The following is a 26,584-nucleotide window of genomic DNA, read 5'->3' as shown; positions in this document are numbered from 1 at the left end:
GTCCCTCGCTGTCGGTTTTGTGCCTTGTTCAACCCCGAACTATTCGTCATCGGGCTGTTTTTAGCAGCCAATTACTTTCGTACTCCGAAATGGCTTCGTTAATCCATCCGACTACTAATCTTCTGAAAACACACAAGGATAAAGACAGACACAGACCGCACCGGTCCAAAACTGCCGATGACGCTTCTGTTAAGCTAGTCGCCAGTCCACCGGTACTCAGTGAGGCGCTTTTGCAGCCCCTAATACCCGCTACTTCTACTGAAACCCATTCAGAGTCCGGTATGCCGCAAGATGCTTCTTCGACTGTGGAACCTGCGGATGTCTCTACCTTGGATGGGTCCGGGGCCACTGTGCAGGCACCAGCTTCTGAGGGTGTATTCAGGCCTACAGACATTCATATTAAACTGACGCCATCATTTCCATCCAGAAGTTCTGAATCCCTCAGGCCAAAAACTCGCACTATGCCTAGAAAACCAATGACCAAACTGCAGGCTCAGGCCCATATGCCTCAAAAAATAAATGCTTAGAATGGCTGAAGACCTTATTACCTTAATTAGGGAAGCCAGCTTTCCCCCTCTAAGAGACCTAGAACTGATTCTTTCTGATTCTTCTGATCAGGAATCTGATATTTCTTCTCCTTCTAATTACCAGGATTTGCCCTTATCTACTTATGAGGATTCTGATGCAGAGGATTCCATTCCCTCTGCCTCCCCTCCAGAAGATCTTTCTTTCGGCGAAACCTTGCATACTCTTAGGAAGCAATTCTGCTGGGAAAGCCAGGATTACTCTGAGTCCAAAAAGAGACATGGGGAGTTCTTGCTTCTGCCTCAACACAGGCCTTTAGCTATCCCTCCTGTTCTGGACATTGTAGATGATGCTTTCTTGGAATCTAGCCTTACCCCAGACACTTTACGTCCAGCTCCCAGAAAACCTGACAGGTACTACAGAGTACCTGACTCTCACAAATTCCTCTTCAAGAATCCTTCTGCAGATCCAGAGACCATTTTCCAAGGACCAAAAGGCATTAAAGCTACTGCTGCCAAAAAGCCTACCCCTTCTGATAGAGATTCTAGAGCCTTAGACAGATGGGGTAAGAAGGTATACACTTCTGCTGCTTTGGCCATTAGGGCTTTAAATTGCCAGTTTCATATGTTAAAGTATCAGCAGCATGTTATTGGACTACTTGAACAGAAAATTGTGTTGATTCCTGACTGTGCTGAACGTAAAGAATTGCAAGATTTAATGCATTCTGCAGAACAAGTTGGTAAACATACTTTGCAATTTGGTTTTGACACTTTAGAAGCATCCTGCAGGGCTGCTGTCACTGGGTCTGTACTTAGAAGGCATGCTTGGCTTAAGGAACAAAACATGCCAGATCATGTTAAAACTAAATTATGGATGCTCCCTTAAACCAAGACCACCTTTTTAGGCAACAAAGCAGAAGTCGTCCTCAAAAGAATGGGGGAAAAAGCTAAATCTATGCAAACTGTTAAAGATTTCCTACAAGTACAGCCTTTCAGATTCAGTAGGCATTGGCCTTCAAAGAACTGGTCCTTTCCAGTCCCTTCCAGGCCTTCTCAGTCCAAACCCAGGAACAGCAGACCACCTAGGCTACAGTCTCAGGCTACGTACAGACCTGAGCAGTAAGCCACCCACCGCCCCATGGAAAAATGACACAATGATTAACCTTAAACCTTCCAAGCCCTGCTCTACTACCTGTTCCCTTAGGAGGAAAGCTCACCCTGCATGCAAAAAACTGGGAACTTATTACCCAGGACAAATGGGTTTTGAACATAGTTTCCCAAGAATACAGATTCCACTTCCACACACTACCATCTCCAAATGGTTGGCCAGACCTACCCCCAAATCAATGGGTGGAGGCCCCAACAGCAGGTTCTCTCTCTTCTCAGTATCAGGGCTATTCAATCTGTCCCAGCAGAACAAAGGGGACAAGGTTTTTATTCAAGGCTTTTTCTGGTGCCCAGAAAAGATGACAACTGGCGTCCTGTCCTGGACCTCTATATTCTCAACACCTTTCTGGTAGTTCAAAAATTCCAAATGTTAACTCTTCAACAGCTTCTTCCCATGCTAGCCAAGGATGCCTGGCTGACAACCCTAGACTTAAAGGAAGCTTACCTGCACATCCCAATAAGGGAATCTTGCAGGAAATACCTACGCTTCAGGGCAGGCTCCATGCTCTCTCTGCACTTCCCTTTGGCTTTTCTACTGTGCCCAGGGTATTCACAAAGTGTCTAGCTCCAGCCATTGCATTTTGCATTTTGCAGGCAAAGAAATATTCAAATTACCCATGCTTGGACGATTGTCTGATTCAGGCAGAAAGCCAGGACTTGCTTACTACAACACCTGGCATTCGTAAAGACACTTCTAACCTCACTGGGGTACACCATCAATGAAAAGAAATCTTACCTAGTACCCTTCCAACTGATTGTATTCCTGGGAGCAGGCTTGAACACAGCTTCCCAGATGGCATTCCTCACTCTGGAGAAACAAGTTTGACAACCTACTTCAAACTATTGGCCACAAAACCCCAGCTATCTGCAAGGAAAATACTGCAAGCCCTGGGGTTCATGGCCTCTTGCATTCTACTAATTCCATATGCAAGACTGCATATGAGGAAACTCCAATGGTATCTAAAAAGTCTATGGTGTCAACAGGACCTGGAAACAATGATTTCTATCATTCCTTGTAAGAAGACAGAGTTCCTTTGGTGGTCAGAGGCCTGCTACCACAGCAAGGGACTCCCTTTCACTCTACCCCCTGCTGCCCAAACCCTAACAACAGATGCATCAGACTATGCATGGGGGGCTCACGTGGCAGGGCAGTGCATTCAGGGCAGATGGAACCCGAGACAGATTCACCTGCATATCAATCAAAAAGAAATGTTAGCTGTGTAGAATGCCCTGACAGCCTTCAAGGACCATATACTTCCAGGACAACTATTGGTAAAGACAGACAACACCACAGTTATGTGGTACATAAACAGGCAGGGGGGAACCCACTCCTACCCTGTCTGCAGACTAGCCATGGCTGTGTGGAACACAGCCTTGAGCTACCAAGTACACTTACAAGCTCAATTCCTGCCAGGCAAACGAAATTCACTGGCAGATGACTTAAGCAGAAATCTCATGAACCCACATGAATGGAAACTAGAACCCAAAATATTCAACCTCTTGAGGAACAAATGGGGGACTCCAGAGGTAGACCTGTTTGCCTCCCCTCAGAACTACCAATTGAACAAATTTTGTACAAGAACTCCCACAGTCAAGCTTGGAAAGTGGATGCCCTATCATTTACCTGGGAAAGCTTCTTGGTTTATGCCTTTCCCCCTCTGCCTCTCCTCTCGAAGGTTCTACTAAAGATCAAACAGGACAAGCCACGGACAATACTGATTGCACCAAACTGGCCACGCCAGCACTGGTACCCCCTCTTGCACAGTATGACACTGCTGCAACCATGGCACCTGCATCAGACCCCTTCCCTACTGTCCCAGCAGGCGGGCCAGATTCTGGACCCTCAGCTTCAAAACCTGAACCTTGCAGCCTGGCTAATTCCTTGAGCTCTCCACTAGCATCCCTCAGTAAGCAGGTGCTGGATGTCATTCTGGAGGCAAGGAGGCCTAGTACTAGAAAATCCTATGCTGAAAAGTGGAAAAGATACTGTTCCTGGGCCAGGCTCAGGGGATGGGCACAACGGTGCCCAGCTTGCCTCATATTCTACAGTACTTAACAGAAATGCTGCACAAGGGCCTATCCTTTTCGTCATTTAAAATGTATGCCTCTGCCATTTCAGCACATTATAATACTGAGCCACCCCTCTTCTCTCACCCCTTGCTAAAACAATTCCTTAGAGGGGCCAAACATTTAAGACCCCCTCCCAAGGAGAGCTCCCACTCCAGCCTGGGACCTTAACTTTGTATTGGAAAAGCTCACTCTTCCCCCCTTTGAGCCAGCTGCAACAGCAGAGTTGACATTCCTTTCTTGGAAAACAGCCTTCCTTCTAGCCATCACTTCAGCAAGAAGAGTGTCTGAATTACAGGCCCTCATGGCAGTGGAACCCTTCATTATCTTCCATGCGGACAGGGTTTCCCTCAGGACTAATCCTTCCTTTATGCCCAAGGTGGTGTCTAGTGTGGCCCTAAATCAGTCCATTCATTTGCCTACTTTTTTCCCTAATCCACAAACCAAAGGAGAATGAATACTGCACTCTCTGGACATGCACAGACAACTTAGATTTTATTTGGACAGAACAAAGCCTCTCAGAAAATCTGAACAGCTGCTAGTTGGCTTTGCTGCAGGGGCAGAAGGGAAGGCCATTTCAAAGCAAACCATTTCCAAATGGATAGTCCATTGCATTCATTTCTGCTACAAGCACCATGGAAAACTTACCCCACAGGGGATAAGATCACATTCCACCAGGGCTGCAGCTACCTCTGTGGCTTTTCTCAGAGGAGTCCCTACCAGGGACATCTAGAAGCTGCTACCTGGAGCTCTGTACATACCTTCACCAAGCCATTACCGCATGCCTATATTTTCTAAATCCAGAGCTGGGTTTGCCACTGCAGTTTTGCAGGGCTTAATAGCTGGTCCTAATGCTCTTTAACTTCCTCCTCCCTTCCTTAACTTTGGGAATCAACCCAAATGTGATGACTGCAACAGTGAAACACGAAGAACATAGTACAATCGTGTACACTTACCATAAATGTAGATGTTCTAGTGTATTCACTGTTGCAGTCCTGGTTACCTCCCTCCAGCCCCCTGACTTCTCTTGGCTCTACCTTTCCTTCTTGTTTGATATATTTATTTTTTCTGGTGTATTTGCTTTTTGATAGGGGTGTACCATACCATATAATTGCTTCCTGTTGTGGGGGCACCTATCATCTGGGGCAAGAAAAACTGATGTAATGGCGTCGGCTTCATGTTTTATACCCCTGACGACCTAACGTCATGGAAGAAGAAACAGCATCCGAAGACTCTGGTATTGAGGCCGGCTGAGGGCTACCTGCAGTCAGATAACCCAAATGTGATAACTGCAACAGTGAATACACTCGAACATCTACATTTATGGTAAGTGTACACAACTGTACTTTGTGGGACTCCCAGTTGTGGGTCTGACACTTTTGATAAGGAGCCATTAGATAATTCAACTGGGATAAAAAAAATGGTCACCTTCATACCTTCATCTTTTTTTTAAACCTGTAACCAAGGAAAATGCTCATTATCCCACTATCGACCACCTTAGTGATCTTAACACTGCCGATGTGCCAGTACCCTTCAACGCACATACACACACCACTGAAATGCTTTAGAAGTTTGCATTTCTTGGGCTTATATATTTTCACTCATTGGAGCTAAACAGTAAAATTAAGGAAGGATTCTCAGGTTATTTTAGTTTGTTGGCCAGGTAGTTCAGCTGTCCATGAAGCATTTTCAGCAGTGACCTGTGCCTGTGTGGCAGTTACATTATATCCAACAAAAATGATACATTTTTTAATATAAACCATATAGAATGGTAATACAGAAGAAGTGCATAACAATGTCTAGGAACTATAGTTTATATATAATGTGAAGCAGATTGTGTACAGCTATCTATACAAACATATTTTTTGATAGTTTTTTGCTTTTCTCTGAGCAAGAGTTTGTGAAAAAAAATGTGTATTTTGAGGAGTATTTGTATTACAAACAGTTTGTGTCTTTTCCCGGGTAGGGGTCGCCACAGCGGAACTCCGGTCCGCTAATGATTGGCAGTAGATTTTTATGTGCTGGCTTGCCAGGCCTAACGCACAACCTTCAACGAAGGAACGCCCATTCACGCATGTCGACACACAGAAGGCGCTCTAACTGAGAATCGAATGGGCAACGTCTAACTGTGAGATGACAACGCTACCACAGCACCACCAATGAGCTTAATTAAAAAGGTCAAAGATTTGGACAAAAGTGGACTATACTGTCTATTTTTGCCAAATTTTCCCTGACAGTAAGTTTTTTTTTTTTTAAATGTGAGTTATAATTTGGCCGCATTATAATGTTTTGGCTGACACAGTAGTAGCATTATGTAGTTCATTCATGAAAGGTGATTTCACAGCCACTATGCTCAGTCCCCTTCCAACTAGAAGGTAAAATGTTTAGCTGATTGGATGCAGTGCTAAGATATACTATGACTGAAATTTGTAACCAAAACCAACTACTGAAGCTGTAAGCATACTTTTAATTCAGCAGATGTGTTGAACTTTCCATTTTCAGCTTTTTGGCCCAGATATATATATATAATATATATATATATATATATACACACACACATATATATGTGTGTGTGTGTGTGTGTGTGTGTGTGTGTGTGTGTGTGTGTGTGTGTGTGTGCATGTTTACATACATATACATATATATATATATATATATATATATATATATATATATATATATATAAAAATAAATAGATATATGCACACATATACATGTATATATTTTTTCAAATGACATAATGAGCATAACATCAAGTCATCTTTTAGATTCAAACCCAAGTTTTTTTACTTTGTACATAGATTTCACAGTTCCTCTGTGGAGTAGCTTTCACTGTAAGATGAAATTTTTTTCTGTTCTTATTTGTAACACATTGACACAGAGAGAAGATAGTAACAAACGTGATGTAAAAATATTGACAAAATATGTAATTTTCATTGGGTAAACATGGTTGTGTTTTTTTGGCAGTTTTCATTGGGTTCTTTCCTTGTACCTGGCAGCTGTCATTATTTCTTTTTTTTTAAATGGACTCTGAACTGCTTTATTACATCCTAGAAGAAAACAGATTTCATACTGAGTATTGTCTTCTGATCATTACACTTGCATTATTTTTAAGTGTACGGATTTCTGCTGTTTCTTAGTTTGAATGAACCCACACCTTTACCATGACTTCAAATAAGCCAAAGAGAAATGCTGCTAAACTTTTTCAGTACCTATCAGAAACGCACTTACCATTATTTACCCAGACTACTGTGCGTATGGGGAGTGGTGTTTTCATGAATAACATTTTAAAAATTACAGCGATCAAGTAACAGTATAAATTAAACTAGAATGATTGATGATTAAAGATGATTTGCAATACTGATGTAGCAGACCACAAGACTTCTTATACTTCGTTTTCTATTTTTTTTAATAATACAGACTTCCCTGGCTATGTTTAACAGCAGTGAATTTTCTGTGAAAAGAAGATTTAGTGATTTTTTGGGCCTGCATGGCAAGTTAGCATCAAAGTATATGCATATTGGTTATATTGTGCCTCCTGCACCAGAGAAAAGTATCGTAGGTAAGTGTATTTAAAAAACAAATGTAGTACATGACCTTGTCTGTGGATGTTGCTTTCTCTTTATCCTCCCTTTTTCTTTTCCTTCTTTTCTGTCTGTCTCCATCTGTCTTCCCTCTGTAGAGCCATCGTAGTAAATCCTGGTCATCAGGACAACAGGTGATTTTATTTACTTTTTAAATTATACTGCCTATACTACCATCAAAACAAATAAAGACAAGTCATTTGTATCATTTTAAGTAGCTGAGTTTAGCCCTACTTTGCTGTATGAGTTGTCTAATCCACATATTCTGTTGCATTTTTCATCTGCTCCACATTGTTAGTTGTTTCTGGTCTGCACCCACTGTAATAGAATTGGTACAGAGATCAACAAGTAAATGCTTATTTAGAGACGTTGGCTGTTCACCTCATTTGAAGCATCAGTCTCTGCAAGTTTTGATGAGGTCTGAAGGATTTGGGTAAAAGTAAGAATGTAAATCATGAACGATGCTTCTACCTCATACATGGGTAACCTCAATATAAACTGGCATTTATCGTCAGTTCGTCTGGGAACTGTCTTCACAGGATTTCAGGCCAAAGAAAATTGGATTAGAAGAAAGTTTATTTGCATTGCATTCTGTCATTTAGACCACATTTGTTCTTAAAGCTGTAGTTACACATCCAAGGGACAAAGTATACTGAATTGTCATGGATAGTATATATTAAGGAGTAAATTTTACTTGTAATGTGTTGAAACATTGGCATACAGTTATGAAGGCCCAAAAGTAAAACTGACAATGTAGATGACACCTCCCTCATACCTATCCCACATAATGACACTCACTTGACTGTCAGTAATCTCTGGAAAAAGCAGAGATGGAGTTGGAAGAGTCAAATGCATGTACCTCTGTAGCTGTTATAGAAGGTGAAGAGTGAAGCTTCAGCTATAAGAGACTTGGTGTACTGAGCACACATTGTCTTGGTATATGGGTACCACAAGTGTTTAATTTACATTTAGAAACACTAGTATGAAGAACTGCTGAGAGAGAGCATGAATTGTTATAATCGACTGCATTAATTCAAATCTGAACTGAGATAAACTGGCAGAAATAGAAGTTGTCAGTAATGATTTGAAGAGAAGGTGGGTAATCGGTATATCAAGATTGGCAGATGAACTCCCCGTATCAAGAAAATGAATTTGATTATGGAACTGCTGAATGTGGCTGAAATGGTGATTTCATTTTGGGAAGTTATTAATGAAAGGTGAATTGAGGTCTTATTTCAGGGAAGGTTTTGCAGTGAAACTGAATAATGGAATCTTTAATTAACTACTTTTTGGGAGGCCTGCCTGCTCATGTTGTGTCCCATGCTAGAATTCTGACCTATTTGTTCATTCTTTCTGCCCCCGAACCCTAACCAATCGAAGCTTAGCTCTGCTTGAATGAGATCCCTGCAGGATTGTCATGCGTACAAGGGGGGAGATTTCTTTTTTTAACCCTGCCCTGATGCACATACAGTGGTGTATCATTGGAACAAGCATGTCAGCATACTTGGCAGTTTCTAATTTGCCTGCATGTGCAGTCAGTTTACATTACTGTACCCTTACTTTGCTGACCACATTCAAGTTACAAGATGTCAATAGGAACACATTGTACCCTCCCTGGGGGCAAAAACAGAGTAGGCAGAAAGCTCCTCTCCCTCCCTAGTGACTAAAAGAGTGCAGGCAGCAAGATATTCCATCTTTTCTCCTCTCTTCTGAACCTGGGTTGCTGACAGTGACCAGCTGATGGTTCTTCTATACTTTGAAGAGTCTGCCTAGTTTAAAAATTCTCACTACTGTTGTGTTTGGTGGCTGCTCCTTCCTGTAGCACACAATGGCATTTCACTGTCTGACTTGAGGACATGGCCACTTCCAGTTCAATAATTTTTTTTTTATCCATTGTAGTTTGGACCTCATCGTAGTAGCTGTTTTAGGGCATTACCTTCATATAATGTCATGGGAAATGTTTAAACTTGAGACTTTAGACCTGTAAATGCCAGTGTGGCTGCCAGACATTGTTGCTGGATAACCATCAACATGGTCTTTATCATTTTAGATGTTCATCATATTGATGACTGCTGCAGTAGTCTTAGCTAAGGATATAACAGCCAGACAGCTTCCAAAGCTTCGTGGCACCTCCCATGCATCCAGACAATCTGGCAGCACAAGCAAAGTTGACTAACAGACAACTTTGGGAGCAAAGCCCTTCATATTTTTACTGTTGCTGAAGAGTACATTCCTCTGAGGCTTTCAGTGGTCAGCAGTCAGCTTGTGCTATTCCTTTGCTGGGTAGACAAGTTCTCTTTGGGGGGGGGGACTTACATCCAATAATTTTTGTTTAAAGTAACTTTTGTGGAGAGAAAAGTATTAATAATAAGGTTAGGAATTTGTGCTTCAGTGGACTGTCACAAGACTGTACTGTACTTTTTTCCTGTCAGTTTAAAAGCTGCGTAGGTGAACTGAAAACCTTTTTTTTCCTGTGGAGAAATTGTGTTCATTTTACTTTGTGGGGCAGGCAAAGAATTGAAAGTGCTTTTCATTACATTTTTTTGGAAAAAGGAACTTTAAAAGACTTGTAGGTTTTACTGGGATTTGCTGCTTGTTTTCACCAGGAAAGAGGTACCATTTTAAGCTTGGCCAGTAAACAGTTTGTTGGTCTGATGGTCGATCCTTCTTCCAGCCACAAACAGAAAAACTTAAGCAAACAGCCTTTGCCATCACAGCAGGCTCACAGTTTGCCTCAGACACAGGTGGGTGACTCTGTCGCCATTAGTTGTACCTCAGACCACTCCTCTTTTACCCCAGATACCTCTGGTGTAGCACCTACAGCCGTTATGGACTGGAAATTAGCCATGTTCTATGTGGCTATTGCAATCCTCTCGGTTGGCAAGGGAGAGACACTCTTGTCAGTCCTGGGAGAGGGAACAGGGAAGGCTTCCCTGTTTTGCCCGAATGGTGTGCCCATCCCTGGGGAAGCTGCTGCTGCCGACATTAATAAGGCTGGTCTCATTTTTTTTCCCCTCTCAAAAAGAAACTGAAAACTAAGCATGCATCTGCTTCCCCTCCAGTTTCCTTAGACAGGAGTAGTTTACTAGCTCTGGCTCGGGGTTTAATCCTGGATGTTCATCCTTCTTATAAAATAGTTTCTAGTAAAAGAAAGAGGGATACTAAGGTTTCTCTGTCCTTCAGAAAATACTGTGAGCTGTTACAGAATAAATTTCCAGAACCTGCACACATTCTTCAAGTTCTGTCAGCTTTGGACAATGTGTGTGTTACTGCCTGCCAGTTGCTCCAAAAAAGGCAAATAGGATGTATAAAATTCCTCAGTTTTTTACATCCTTCCCAAACTTGACCCAGCAAGTATAGCTTTAGCTGATCCTTTTGCTACTAAACACTTAGTTAATTCCAGTCCTACACTTTCTGAGAAGAGTGGGTAGATTATTATTAAGTATGAAAATGTGTATGCGTCTGCAAGGCTGATTTTCAGAATTTTAAGTGGTCAGGCTCATATGATAAGGTTTGTTCTTACTAATTGTGAAAGTATGTGGAATGTCTTATCCTCAGTTTCTTCTGTGAGGAAAAATCAAATAATTTAATTTCTTCTATTGTTCAAGTCAGTACTTTACAGTGTGTGTATGTCTCTGCTGGTACTTCTTCAAGGGTTACGGCTGCTAGTACGGTTTTGAGGAGGGTTGCATGGCTGCATTCTCAGAATCTCCCAGATGATAATAAAAATGAGATTAAATTCTTCTTTGGATAGAGATTTAGCTGCAGTGGTGATCAGAAAGGTGTGATAAAAGGGGTAAGCTGATCCTGGAAATCTCTAAGATATTTCAGCCCTCCTTTTCCATGTTTTCCAGCAGATTCTGTAACTCTTCATCTCATTTTGGTAAGAAACAAAACAGTCTTAACAAAGTAAAGGTAAACAGATAAGTAAGAAGAAATGGCAAGGGGGTTCCAAGAAGAATTCTGGAAACTCCCTAAACTAAGGACAGTCCATTAAGTCTGAATGACTGTTTAAGGGAGTTTGTCCACCACCAACCCCCTTTAACCATAGCAGCCCTTTTTTCTTCCAGAAAGTCTGAATCTCTACTTTTCTGTTTGGCAACAGATAGTTTCAAACAAATGGGCTCTGAAGATTATTCATTAAGGTTATAGGTGGTAGTGGGAGGAAAGTCCTCCTTTCCTGGGGATAAGTTCTTGTGCTCCAGACCTATACTCTTTTTGTTTCCATCTGTCCTTCATCACATGCTGTCCCAGTGAAGGATAGAAGCAGTTTGCCTTTCCCCGATAGTAAAGTAGTTTTATTCAAGGACATTTTTAGTGCCAAATAACGAAAATGTTTTGATACCAGTTCTGGATCTTTCCTTCCTAAACATGTTTCTGTTAGTACCCAACTTTAGAATTATGTCACTTCACAATCTGCTACCTATTCTTCCTTATTTAAGTTTCCTTGTAACATTAGATTTAAAAGATGCTTATCACATTACTTTTCATTTAGACTTAAGGCATTTCTTAAAGTTGTGTGTGTCTGGATCACATTATCAGTTCTCTACCTTACCCTTTGGACTATCCATGGCACCAAGAGTGTTCTCATAGTGTTTATATTCAGTTATAGCTCATTGCAGGCTACATGGTATCCACATTTTTTCATCTTTAGACAACTTGCTTATCTTTGCCGAGTCTTTTTCAATGCGTCAAGAATCTTTGTTTTGGATGAGAGATCTATTGCACAAGCTGGGATTCCAAGAAAACATTCAAAAAAGTCTTTCTTGAATCCACACACAATTCTGTTTCTGGGATGTCAACTAGATATCACATTTCAAAGAGCTTTTCTTACACAGGGAATATAGATCTGTCTCTAGAATATTTTTCTAGGGGGTTCCACTCAGACTTTGGTCACCGAGAGAAAATACCTCAAGATTCTCATGATACCCCTGGCAAGACTCCACAGGAGAAAGATACAGTGGTATCTGAAGTCTCCTTGGTCCCAGCACCCCTTGTGTTTTCAGCTCCCAGTGCTAGCGTTTTTCAGAGGGGAAATCAGTAGAAACAACACATATATGTAAATCCACGTCTCCCCTTCTCCTTCTCTGGTCCAAGGCAGTCATTCACCACAGACGCCTCAGAATTTGCTTGGGGAGCAGTTACAGGAGGGCTAAATGTGCAAGGTGTGTGGGACACCAAGGACAGATGAAGGCACATAAATATAAAAGAGATGCTTGCCCTGATCAAGGCACTCAATTCTCTGAATCATCTTTGGTCCCTGGGACCTCTTCAAATTGTTACAGGCAATACCACAGTCATGTGGCATATCAAAAAGCACAGGGGAAGTGAACCAGGTCGTAAAGTCTATGCAGACTAGCCATAGCTTGAGATATTGTTTTGCAGCACAGTCTCACCTCCAGGCATCCTGCATTCTGACAGAGCAAAATTGTGTGGCATACGAGCTGAGCAGGACAAGGGCAGATGCTCAAATGGAAACTTGATCAGTGTGATTTTCCAAGATGTAATCCATCTGTGGGGAGTTCCTCAAGTAAACCTCTTTGCCTCCTCTCTAAACAAGCAGCTGGCAAGATTCCATTCCAGGACTCCAAACAAGAAGGCTTGGAAGATGAATGTGTTTTCTTTTTCATTGGCAGGAAAGTTCCTGTATGCTTTTCTGCCCTTTTCTCTAATATCCAAGGTACTTTTGAAGATTCAGAAGGAATCCCTTAAGATCATTATGGTGACTCCCTTCTGGTCCAGGAAACAGTGGTTCTTCCTTCTTTTGGAAATGACCAGGGACAATTACCATAAGCTTCCACACACAAGAATAGGGGTGTTTGATGCACCCCAACACCAGTTAACTTCTGTTGACTTCCTGGATGATTGTCTTAATTTCCTTTAGGCATCTGTTCACTGATGACATGTAGCAGGAATTAATGGAGGCAAAAAAGACTGCTACTACAAAATAATATATTAGCAAATGGAAAAGTTTTTTTAGTTGGTGCTAACAACATAACCAGCAACTATTTAAGGCTGCTTGTTCGATGTTTTTGCAATATTTGCAAGAGGATAATTATTTGGACTGCTTTTGTCATCAGTAAACCAAGGAGAGACTACACGCAGATGAGCAGTTCATTGCCTGCAAACAGAAATCAATATTTGTGGCTAGTGTTGCTCATTTTGTCTGTCACCTCCTTATCCACTAATGAACATTGGCTTGAGTCTTGTAGCATTGGTCAGGTCACCTGACCATGAAGAATCACAGCTGAGATGTAATTTCCTTTCATCAGCCTTTGGGAGTGAATCTTGTGTTAACATGGACACTTACACTTACAGCTGATGCCTGCCTAGAGCACACCCATACTGATTGTAGTTTCTGGCACAAGGTTCTCTGATGTCCTTCATGGATGCATCTGCAGTCATAACAACTGGGTTGTCCTGTCGTCAGGCAGCCCTTCAGTCGGCCGGATTCCAAAGTCCGGGTCCGCTGATGTCGCACTTCACCCGACGTCATCTCTGTTGGTCCTCGGGTATAAAGGCATCAGCCGACGCCATTTTCCTCAGTCTTTCTTGCAGCGTGGCGCGAGCAGAAGCTGTTCGCAAGTGCGGTCGGTCGGATCCAGAGATTACTTCTAAGACTTCTAAAGCTAAGTACCCGTGGGGACTCTTTCTTGCCTCAGCCGATGTCAGAAAAAGTTAATAATTGTTTAACCTGTGGGAAACAAATACCTCATAAAGATTTCCACTCTTACTGTCTGCCTTGTTTAGGCCCAGCCCACGTAGCAGCCTGTTCGCCTGTGCTTCTTTCAACGGACCAACGCTAGCGGCGCCGGTCGGAGTTTGCTGAACAGTTTTTCGGTTCTGATTTACATTATGCCGCCGGATCCTCCGACTACCCAATCTGCCAAAACGCAAAGATAAAGACCGACAGTCGGGCGGTTTCGCTCGGGTCAGCGGTTTGGCTGAAACCATGGTTAAGCAAATATCTAAACCGAGAAAACTGTTCAAAGTACAGCTGAATCTATCTCTACAACTGAGGTCCCTGCTACCATTCTTGAATCGGCCTCAGAAATTATACCCACTACGGTGGTTGCCACTGACTTATCAGACACCATTCCCTTGGATGTCTCTACCCCAGCACGTGGTGCTGCTAGGCCTCCAGCAGCCATGTCCATTAAGGCCTTCGCCAGGGCTAAAGCAGCCAAGACTACTAAAACAGTGCCTGTTAAACCCCTTCAACCAGGCCCTCCTCTAGTTCTCAAATGCTTACTCTGACAGAAGATTTAATTTCATTAATTAGAGGATCTCAATCTCACCCAGACAGGGCCTCTCAGACCCCAGAGAAGAGACCTAGGGCAGAGCCCCTGAGCCAGTGTCGGCTGATGATTCAGCCGATGAATCAGACATAACTGACCAGCCAGAGGCTCCTTTCTCTAATTTTGAAGACTCTGATGCTGAAGAATCCATTCCAGCTGCTTCCCCACCAGAAGAATTCTCCTTTGGGGAAACCTTACATGCCATAGAGCAGTTCCAATGGCAGCAACAGGATTTTTCAGACTCCAGAAAAGACTTAGGACTTTTCTGCACCTTCCACAACACAGGCCCTTAGCTATACCTCCTGTTCTCTGTGGTGGATGATGCTTTCAATGATGTCTGCTCGCTCCAGATTCTTTACCTCCAGCCCCTGCCAAACCAGACAGATTTTACAGGGTGCCAGACACTCATCACCACCTTTACAAGGCCCCTCTTGCAGACCCGAAACTATATCCCAGGGTCCCAAGCGACCATAGCTAAAACCCTATTCCTTCTGAAAGGGAAGCAAGGTCATTAGACAGATGGGGCAAAAAGGTCTACACTTCAGCTACTCTCTCAGCTAGAGCTTTAAACTGTCAGTTTCACATGATACAATACCAAGAGTTTATGCTTGATCAGTTAACTAAAAAGCTAACCACTGATGAATCTCTTGATAAGAAATATGTATTAGAAATGGTAAATAACATACAACAGGTTAGTAACCATTCCTTAAAATGTGGCTATGATGCACTGGAGGCTTCATTTAGATCAGCCATGACTGGCACAGTGATAAGAAGGCATGCATGGCTAAAGGAGCAAGCTTTACCGGATCATGTTAAAGCAAAGTTACTAGATGCTCCTATGGATAAGACAAGTTTGTTTGGTACACCTGCCCAGCAGGTTATGAAGAAAATGGAAGAAAAGGCAAACGGTTAAAGATTTCTTGCAGGTTCAACCCCCAAGGTTTAGCAGGAACTGGCCTGCCAAAATTGGTCCTTTCCTGACTCCACAAGATCTCAAAGGGGCAGAAACAGACGTTCCAGAGGCAGAAACCAATCCAGAGGAGGTGCCTACAGAGGACGACAGTGGCAAGGTAACAACAGAGGCACAGACACAACCACTGCCACCACATCAACACAACCACAGTGACTTAATCCTAAAAACAAATAGCAGCTCCTCTAGGCAGAAAGTTAACCTTATTTTCAAAAAACTGGCACTATATAACAAAAGACACATGGATTTTACAAACCATAGATCAAGGATACCGGTTCCACTTCCACACTTTACCAATCAAAAGAGGAATGCCAAATCTACTTCCAAATCAAAAAACAGAGGCTCTACAACAGATAATGCAGTTAGCAAACATGAGAGCTGTGGAAAAAGTGCCAACTGCAGAGCAAGGAAAGGGGTTCTACTCAAGACTATTCCTAGTTCCAAGAAAGGAAAAAAGTTGGAGACCAATTCTCGACCTGTCCGCCTTAAATACATACATCATTGTCCCAAAATTCAAAATGCTGACCCTACAGCAACTTCTCCCCATGCTGGGCAAGGAGTGTTGGCTGGTAACTCTAGATCTCAAGGAGGCATACCTGCACGTCCCCATTCGACCAATCTGCAGAAGATACCTCAGATTTCTTGCAGGATCAGAGCACTATCAATTCTCAGCATTGCCCTTTGGCTTATCTACTGCGCCCAGAGTATTCACAAAATGCCTGGCATCAGTAGATGCCCATTGCAGACTACAGGGAATACAAATTTACCCATACCTGGACGACTGCCTGCTACAAGGGGACAACAAAAGCAAGCTGACAACAGATTTACAAAGGGTCATCTACTTGCTACAAGCACTGGGATACACAGTCAATCTACAAAAGTCGAGGCTGATACCATCCCAAACAAGGACATTCTTGCGGAATTGGACACAGTAAAACAAATGGCATTCCTAACTGCAGAAAACAAAAAGAACTCCTCTTTACTTCTTGGCACTAACAAAGCTGAACAAGTTAACAGCAAGAAAAGTACTGCAGGCCTTGGGCTTCATGGCATCATGCATAATCCTGGTCCCACTTGCCAGACTACATATGAGAAAACTACAGTGGTACCTAAAGAATTTATGGTCCCAACACAGTCACAGCCTAGAAACAGAAATCCCACTAATTCCATGCTTAAAACAGGAGTTCCTATGGTGGGCTCAGGCATGCCAGACAAACCCAGGCCTACCCTTTCGCAGATGTCAAGCAAGCCAGACCATCACAACACAGACCTAGGATGGGGGCCCACATGCTGGACAAATGCGTGCAAGGATTGTGGACACAGGATCAACTTCACCTGCACATCAACCTAAAAGAAATGCTGGCAGTAAAACTGGCAATCCAAAGGTTCAGACCATTTCTCAAAGAGGGCCAGTTGATGATAAGGACAGACAACACCACAGTCATGTGGTACATCAACAAGCAGGGAGGCACTCATTCATACCCCTATGCAGAATGACTTTGGAGCTGTGGAACCTGGCACTCAGCTACAACATCCAGTTACAGGCAATGTTTGTACCGGAAAGAAAATATTCTAGCAGACATATTAAGCAGAACCACATCGGATGCCCACGAATGGAAACTGCAGGACATTTTCAAGACCATCTCAAAGAAATGGGGAATGCCTCAGATAGACCTATTTGCATCACCTCTCAATCACCAGCTCAAAAATTCTGCACAAGGACATTACACCCACTGGCATGGAAAGTGGATCTCCTTCAGCTGGAAAGGCCTGACAGCATATGCATTCCCACCTCTTCCCTTGATACACAAAGTATTACTAAAAATCAAGGAAGAACGTCCAAGGATAATCCTGATAGCTCCAAACTGGCCAAGACAACACTGGTACCCACTGCTGAGGAGCATGTCTCAGAACAATATGTGGCCAATACCCTGATGCCTTTGATGCTAACTCAGAACAACTACAGCATCATACATCCAAACCTAAAACGTTGCAACTGACTGCATGGAACATCACATAGCAACAGCTAACCCAGAACTTTCTCAAAGAGTTAAAGACATTATTCTTGAAAGACCTTCAACAAGAAGGAACTATGCTGGAAAATGGAAAAGGTTTGTCATTTGGAGTACTGAAAGAGGAAAAGATGTGTCAAACATAGATATGCCTAACATTCTAGAGTATCTGGCGAACTTCTTCATTCAGGCTTGTCCTACTCCTCCATCAAGATACATGCATCAGCTATTTCAGCAGAATACAGCTTTGATCCACCTGTTTTTACGCACCCTTTGCTCAGGCAGTTCCTCAGAGGAATCAAGAATGTAAAACCTCCAAGGAAACCACCTTTGCCAGCTTGGGACTTAAACTTTGTGCTAGAAAAGTTGACACTATCACCCTTTGAACCAGCAGCAACAGCAGACCTACAACACCTGTCATGGAAAACTGCTTTCCTACTGGCAATTACTTCAGCAAGGAGGGTTTCAGAGCTACAGGCCTTAATGGCAGTGCAACCCTTCCTAATCTTCCACCAAGATAGAGTGTCCATGAGGACTAATCCTACATTTATGCCTAAGGTGGTATCCAGAGTGTCTTTAAACCAGGCAATCCACCTACCTACCTTCTTTCCCAACCCACAAAACAGAGGGAAAGAATACTGCATACCTTGGATGTACATAGACAGCTACGCTACTACTTGGACAGAACAAAAATAGCAGAAAGACTGACCAACTTTTTGTAGCCTATGCAACAGGAAGGGAAGGAAAAGCTATTTCCAAACAGACAATCTCCAAATGGATAGGAAATTGCATACGATTCTGTTACTCCTTCCATGGAAAACCAATTCCACAGAACATAAGACCTCATTCTACAAGGGCAACAGCCACTACCACAGCCTTCTTACGAGGAGTGGCAACCAAAGACATTATTGAGGCGGCTACTTGGACCTCCGTGCATACATTTGCCAAGCATTATAACTTACCTCTATATTCCAGATCCCGAGCAGGGTTTGCCACTGCTGTACTGCAAGGGATACTAAACACACCATAATCTAGTTTTATCCTCCTCCCCTAGTTGGCTATGGTATTCTACCCAGTTGTTATGACTGCAGATGCATCCATGAAGGACATAGTACAGTTTTGTACCTACCATAAATGTAGATGTCCGAACTGGATAGCATCTGCAGTCACCCTCCCTCCTTCCTCTGTGGTACTCCTAGGGTATTTTACCCTCCTAATAGCTAGCTGATGGGGGGGAGTCTTTTATGGTGTATTTGTTTGTATATATGTACATACATGCTTATTTTTGTGTTTACCTCTATCTTTTGGTAAACATTGGCATCTATCCAAATTTTAACCTCCAGGAGGGCTACTGGCATCTGGGGCAAGAAACACTGAGGAAAATGGCGTCGGCTGATGCCTTTATACCCGAGGACCAACAGAGATGACGTCGGGTGAAGTGCGACATCAGTCGAAGCCGGACCCGGACTTTGGAATCCGGCCGACTGAAGGGCTGCCTGACGACAGGACAACCCAGTTGTTATGACTGCAGATGCTATCCAGTTCGGACATCTACATTTATGGTAGGTACAAAACTGTACTTTGCGGAGGCTGGATATGGCTATGGTGAAATGTCTGTGATTTTATCCTTCTGTTTCTCAATGGTCTAAATCTTTCCATTGCTGTTAATTTCAGAGGCCCAGCATTTGGTTACACATTCATAGCATCAGTATTCTTTGTTTCTGAAGCATGGTTGGATACTCATTTAATGTAGAGAGGCTACATGTTTTTGCAGGCTTTGTCATGTTGGGTTTCCCATACTGGTAGCAGGTTTGGTGACATAATTGCAGAACATTAAACCCAGTGTAAGTGCTAATCCTGAAGATCCATAATCACAGTTAGTGTTACACAGCATTAAATATTACTAGATACGCATCTTTGGCTTTTTTCTTCTATTTTCAGTGAGTGCAGTTGAGCAAACAGGCAGACTGTTTCTTGTAAATCTGTTGTGTTCTTTATTAATTCATGGGTTCGGTAGTCTTAACTGCTGGGACTTAGCCACAGGTTCTCTGTTTGGCCAGCCTGAATTCTAAAGCGCATAACCCATCCCCAATGGCACAGAGGATGTACTCCTCCTGTAATGTCAAGATGCTGCTAACACAAAGACAGTGTTTACCTGTACCATCTTATATCTTTCTTGCAGTAGTTTAATGCATATGGCTCATGTTTGCAGAATTTGAGAAAACTGGCTCCTCTTCCTGGCATGATTCAGCCTGCTTACCAATAACCAGATAAATAATGTGTGTAGGAAATCTCTTATTTATTTATGTATTTAATCACTAATGCTGATGTTTGTAGTATTAAGTAGTGGGATGTCAGCCTTATATTTAGGATGTAAAAAGGGAGGTACTTCTGTGGTAGACAGATTCCCCATAAGAAGTATCACAGTTTCTGCATCTTTTGTCTAGTGCTGGATCGCAATGTTCATGAGTGCCCAGTCTGTCCAGGATTTATGCCTGAAGTGATCTGAAGGAAGGAGCACTCTCTGCAGCACTACCCTGATTGGAAGAGATATGAGGCTTTCACCTAGTCTGCTGTAGCATCCATCAAGTCATCATCTATCTGCCAAAACAGTGATAAGGTAGAAAGTCATGTAAGTGATGCATATCATGTGTCCCTTGTCCCTTCCTGGTCTGAGGGTGACTGGTTCCAGTGAGACACTTCTACAGTCCCAGGATCGGACAATGGCCCATCCAGCTGTGCCAAGATTTGAGTGAGGAGTTGCTTGAACATGCAGGCCCAAGTGCCCATGGTAGCAGGTCATTTTATTAAGTCTGAATGAGGAGACAGGCTGTTCTAATTCAAAAGAATGTTGTGGGCTATTATGTGGAAATCTGATTATCCCATTCTGAGTAGAAGACGTTCAGAGCAAACTTCCATTTCACTGCTTCCCACTTCTTGACAAGCTTCTGGTCCCCATTTGGTCCATTGTAAAGAGTGTCCTGTAAAGGTTAGTATCCAACAGTGTACCCAAAGATATTACTCTGCTGGTGGGGGGAATGTTGAATTTTTGGAGTTTAAAATGAACCTAAGGCTCTGGTATAGTGCCATGACCTGTGAAAGGGCTCCATTCACCTCTTCCTGAGGTCCTGCCAAGACTAGGCAGTCATCCAAGTAAGGAAAAAAATGAAAGATACTAGTTCTTTAAAAAGCAGTCACCGGAATCAAGCACTTTGTATATGTCCTAGAACAAGTGGCCAAACTGATTGACATAAGGTAAAACTGATAATGCAGCCCCCTTGTTTCAAATATGGGAAAGCACCTGTGCCCACTATGAAATGTGAAGGCAGGAATCCATTATATCCAGGGTGACCATCAGGGCCTGAGGGAAAAAGGTGGGCAACAGGAATCGGCACCTTGAATTTTGGAACCTTTAGATGAGTCTGGGACGGGTTTTCAGGCTCCTTCTTTGCTGGGGACTAAAGAGTCTGGAGTAGAACATTTTGTTCCTTTCTAATGAAGGAACTCTCTCTCTCACTCCAATGTTAGAAGTTCTTGGACAGTATGGTATACATCAGATGTTTTGGGGTTTTGGGGATGGAAGGAATCCCTGCCAAATGTGGTAGTATCGCCAACTGTAGTATGTATCATTCTGCAATGATCTGGAGAATTAATTTGTCTCTTGTGATGCTGGCCCAAACTGGAAGGTACTGTGACAGCCCCCCAACATTCCTGCTAGAGGGGCTGGGGTTTTGGGGGGATTCCAAGCAGTCCTGCCTACTTCCTGTTGAAATAGGGCTACTGAGGCCCTCCAGGCCTTCTGTTATTTTGACTGTGCAATTATTTTTTCAAATTTATCCTTTTCCCTTCTCTGGTTCAACCATCCTTGACCATGACATGAGGGCCTAGCTTGTATGGGTAGCCCCTCTCATAATGTGGCATGAAGGGGGGAGCTGCTTTTCAGCCTGCATGACAACTAAAGTTCCTCCTTTTTTATTTCACTACGTGGGGAACTGAAGTGAAGTACCTTGTCAGAAGGGTCATTAAGGAGTTACACTTCAACATCATCTGGCACGATTTGGTTATGTTGAATAATGCTGCCGAAAAATGGGCATGGGTATTTGCTAGTGATTAGTGGGTTGAAGACCCAGCCTACTCAGACCTAATCCTGGGGTCCATGCTAATGGTGGGAGGCATGTATTGGTCTCTACTGGTTAGTGTGCACCTGCCTCAAAGCCCAGCAGCTGTGGGTCAGTGTTGCTAGTGGCTGGCCAGTGTCCATTTGCCCAGTTTGGGTTTACCTGGAATTGCTGTGGTTTTACGTTCAGCTTTTACTAAACAGCCAACCTGCCACGCATGAAATAACGATTGCTGCACTCAATGTAGTCAGTAATAAGATGCAGCTTGGAAGTGACTTGATGGTAAAGAGAAGATGGAAATCTTGTGTATCCAGGAAACAAAATATGTAGCAAAGCCACTTGGCTTGGGATCCACAGTCTGCTATTCAGGGGGAGGGCAGACTATATATGATGGCCGAACTGTGATGATGGAGAGCCTTCAGAAGACAGTGAAGGATGTCATCAGAATTAATGAGACTCTTCACAATCAGACTCCACTGTAAAGATAGGACAGTATTCATAATCTCAGCCTATGCCCTATGGCCGGCTTGTGATACTGAGGAAAAGAGTGCATTCAGGCAGCAGCTTCAGGACCTACTAGACATAGACAGAACAGGGCAACACGAGTTGGTATTGAAAATGGGGATCCTGAATGTTCACATCAGGACTGACATAACAGGATATAAGGACTGCCTGGGTCCTCGTGGGTAGGGCAAAATGAATAAAGAAGGAGAGGCCTAAGGCTATCCTAGACTTCTGTATGGCAAATGACTTGATAGTGGCCAACAGATGGTACAACAGAGATCTTCAAAAGATAACTTACGAGAATGGCCAATGCACTACTGAGGCAGACGTCATCCTACTCAGGAAAGAGCATTGGGGTAGAGTCTTAACTGCAAACTCACCCTCAGTGAAATAGTCGGTCCACAACATAAACCACTGTTGGAAACAATCATCTTTGGGCAGGGAAGGGTCAACAGAGACAAGGCCAAAGATATGGAAGAGGACTACAGCAAAAGGACAAGAGTTCAAGGAACTACTCATGGTTCTAGCACCTCAGGAGAAAAGAGGAAATGGTGGAATTGAAGAAGAGCAGCAGAATCTCGAAATAGCATGTGAGGATTGCAAAAGAGATATGAAACCAAGCATGGAAATAAGGTATGTATGGAATGATGGAAATATAAGGTATGTAAGGAAAGCTGGTGATGGAATGCAGAAGTCCAGGAAGTTATCAAAAGCTATAAGTACAGGAAGAAGTGGGAGATAGAAAAGATGTAGGGGCTAAGAAGGAATACCAGCTGGTTAACAGGGGCCAAGGGGGCAGATGCAATACCAAAGAGCAAGGCATCAGATGCCCTCTGCCAGCTTCAGGAAAGTGACTGAACAGACAGCACAAAGAAACTATCAAGCTGAAAGATAAAGAAGACTGTCACTCGACATCCTTCATAAGGAATGCCAGCATCTGCCTGCTCATTAGTCCACAAGCCATCAAAGGCAGTTGAAATGAGTACTTAAAGCAGCTTCTGAACTAAGAAAATTTATGCCCCACAGCAGGGCTTTGACAGTGAGGAAAACAGTGCAATCATGTGTCCAAGCCCCTGAAGTCAGGAAAAGCAGCAGGTTTAAATTAGGTCACAGTATATATGATCAAGATGTTAGGGTTAAAATGGCTCCTTAGGATACTCATCGCAACATGGAGAGAAAGGTCTATCCAAAAAGACTAGGGAACAAGCATTTTAGAGGCAGTGCACAAGAACAAAGGAAATTCACAACTATGGACAGTACAGACATAACTCCTGTCACACTGCATGAAAGTGCTACAAAGGATGACTGATAAATGCTCAGAGTAGCAGAAAGTAAAATGGAAGAGGAGCTGTCTGATTCAGATCAGAAAGCAACACAACAGACCCAATGCTTGCAGTGAGACAGAAGAAACTAGAGATGAGGAAACAGTCCAACTAGGCATTTTTAGACTTGGAGAAAGCATACAACAAGGTCCCAAGAAAGCTGATTTGGGCAGTGCGGTGACAGTTCAATGTCTGGAAAACATTTATTTATTTTTTTAACCAAGAAACCTGAAATAAAAAAGACCACAGTGAAAAACTTCTCAAAAGCCGACTTCACACTTCTAAAAACTAGTGTGGTCTCCTTTAAGGCCCCTGAGCCAGTGGTAAACATTACTCAAACCGCTGAATCACTTACAAATGCCTTCTACCAGCACCTACAGGACTGCATGGATCAGGCAATCCCAAACAAAACTAAGACTCTCTGTACCAAAGGCAAGCGTCCAGTCTGGTGGACCCCAGCCATAAACAAGCTCTACAACAAAAGGAGGAAGCTACTACAAGATAGAGCAAAATCCTTGAAAGGTAAGACACCTTTGATCATTATAAGTAAAAAATTAAGAGCTCTCATAAAATCATCCAAGGCAAATTTTGAGAGAAAAATCGCCAAGGACTCAAAAGACAATCATAAGGCCTTCTTTAGCTATGTTAGAAACCTAGGAGGAAACTCCCAGATATGCTCAGAATTAGTTCAAAATGATGTGAAGATTACTGAACCTACACACATTGCCAACATACTGGCTGACAGGTTCAGTGCAAACTTCTCCCCCCCAAAAGGAGAGATATCTATACCAGAGGACTGTTGCCCCCCAAACATCTCCAACGCCCAGGTGAGAACTGCTCTCTCCAAGGCAAAAACACAGCATCCATGGGACCGGATGGTGTCCCCGGCTGTGTGCTCCAACTCAATGAGGAATTAAACCCGCAGTTAGGACAGCTGTTTAATCTTAGCCTCACCTCAGGATGAGTGGCGACTGTGGTCCCACTTCACAAGGCGGTGCCTCCACCGACCCTGGAAATTACTGTCCCATTAGCTTGACAAACCTTATCTGCAAAGCCATGGAGAGGATCATAATGGAACTCATAAATAAAGACATAGGGAACTTGCAGACTTTGGATCCAACCCAGTTTGGCTTTGTCAAAGGCAGATCATGCCTTTTAAACTTGGTTGACTTTTTCGAAACAGTCACCAAGGCCATTGATGAGGGAAAGGCAGTCCATACAGCCTACCTCGACCTGGCAAAGGCCTTCGACACAATACCCCACTCAGGTATCATCGAAAAACTCATCAGCTTGAATGTAAACCCATACATCACAAGATGGGTTGCAAACTGGCTAAGTGACAGAACCCACAGGGTCAGAGTTGCTGGAGCCATGTCAGACTCAAAGCCTGTCACAAGTGGTGTCCCACAGGGCTCAGTCCTGGGTCTACTCTTGTTCGGCATCTACTTTTCTGAAGTACAAGCAAACACAGGAGGGTTATGGCTGACAAAGTTTGCAGATGACTGCAAACTGGGCGCCATAGTCGAAAACACATCTGACACAGATATCTTTCAGAAGGGCCTCACAGAAATGGATAACTGGTGCCAGAGCCATGGCCTAAAGTTAAACGCCAAGAAATGCATAGTCATACCCTTCGGGAAAAACAAGGTTACCCCTAGCTACCATATAGGTGGCAATCCACTGAGCACACAAGTCATCAGGGATCTGGGGACCCAGGTTGACAGTAGCCTTCGCTTGACACTCATGTTGCTAAAGTAGTTAAGAAAACCTTCTACATTGCCCACCTGATCATGAAGGGATTCACATCTAGATCAAGGGAGGTCATCGTCCCCCTGTACTCATCACTCATTAGACCTATGATTGAGTACAATGCCCCATTCGGAATGTATCTGACCCGACACCTGCAGCAGCTGGAAAGGCCCCAAAAGTTCCTCACCAAAAGGATAAAGGGTCTCAAAAATATGTCTTATGCTGCCCGACTGAAAGAACTCCAGCTCTATTCAGTCTCATACCGCTTGCTCAGAGGTGACCTGTGCCTGACATATAAGGCCATGTCAAACCCAGATTTGATGAATATGCTTCACCTCAAAAAATCTAGATCCCTCAGAACCACAAGGGCGGGAGACTTAAACCTTGACACGGTTATTAATAGAACGTGCTGGAGAGACAGATTTCATCACCCAGAGACTCCCTATGCTGTGGAACAAAATCCCGGTACATGTGAGGCAGAGCACCTCGCTGGCCTTGTTCAAGAGGAATCTTGACCAATGGATGGGAGATCACAGATATACCTCAGGGATTACTTCAGTGTCACTGCTTGACAGAGGCACAGCAAAATAATAGGCATAGTTTTATCCAAACTAAAGGGGTGGCGAAAGCCACATAACTATGGGCTAGGCTTATAAATGCCCTTGGGCAGATAGCCTAGTATGTATGAACCTATGAACCTAAACATCTTTATTAAATTAACACTTATAAAATAGGCAATCATATATTTACGTAAATGAAAACAAACCATATTGACGTAATCCCAGCTGAAGCATTTTACATCACAAACCATAATGACATAATCCCAGCTGCAAGCATTTTACTTCACAAACTATACTGACATAATCCTAGCTGCAAACATTATATATCACGTATAATCTACCCACTCATTGTCAGTCAAACGTTATGTAGCTGTTTCACGTCCTGGCTTCTTTTGAACGTCATTCCTCCCCAGTATGTGTTGTTCCCACAATTCCCATTTTTTCCTATGCAATTTGCTCCTACCCTTTTGTAAAGGTCTTGGTTCCAGTTGCTTTGTCTCTGTTACTATATTCACTACTTCTAGTAATATTGGTTTAGACTTTGATTTCCATTTTCTAGTAAATGCTTTTTTGGCAGCCACCATAATTAGATTCAGCATGACCTTACTATGTCTAGGCAACTCTGAATCTGTATCATAGCTCAGAAAAATCATTTCCCTAGTCCCACCAGTTTCTCACCCAGTATCTCCGACAGTGTAGTCTACAGAGA

General features: G+C 43.0%; 1 protein-coding gene across 2 annotated transcripts in view; it reads left to right on the top strand.

The window, feature by feature from the left end:
- Positions 1-26,584, top strand: part of SNX2 (sorting nexin 2) — a 1,338,063-nt gene that overhangs the window by 836,924 nt on the left and 474,555 nt on the right. For both annotated transcript variants that reach the window (XM_044060758.1, XM_044060759.1), the window contains exon 6: positions 7,179-7,320. In XM_044060758.1, the coding sequence (XP_043916693.1) occupies positions 7,179-7,320 (142 nt within the window). The remainder of the gene's footprint in view (positions 1-7,178; positions 7,321-26,584) is intronic.

The sequence above is a fragment of the Protopterus annectens genome, chromosome 2.part0, assembly GCF_019279795.1.
Source record: "Protopterus annectens isolate FY-2018-M chromosome 2.part0, PAN1.0, whole genome shotgun sequence".
Taxonomy (NCBI): Eukaryota; Metazoa; Chordata; order Ceratodontiformes; family Protopteridae; genus Protopterus; species Protopterus annectens.
The sequence above is the reverse complement of the archived record's forward strand: the minus strand, read 5'-3'. Positions and strand labels throughout refer to the sequence as shown.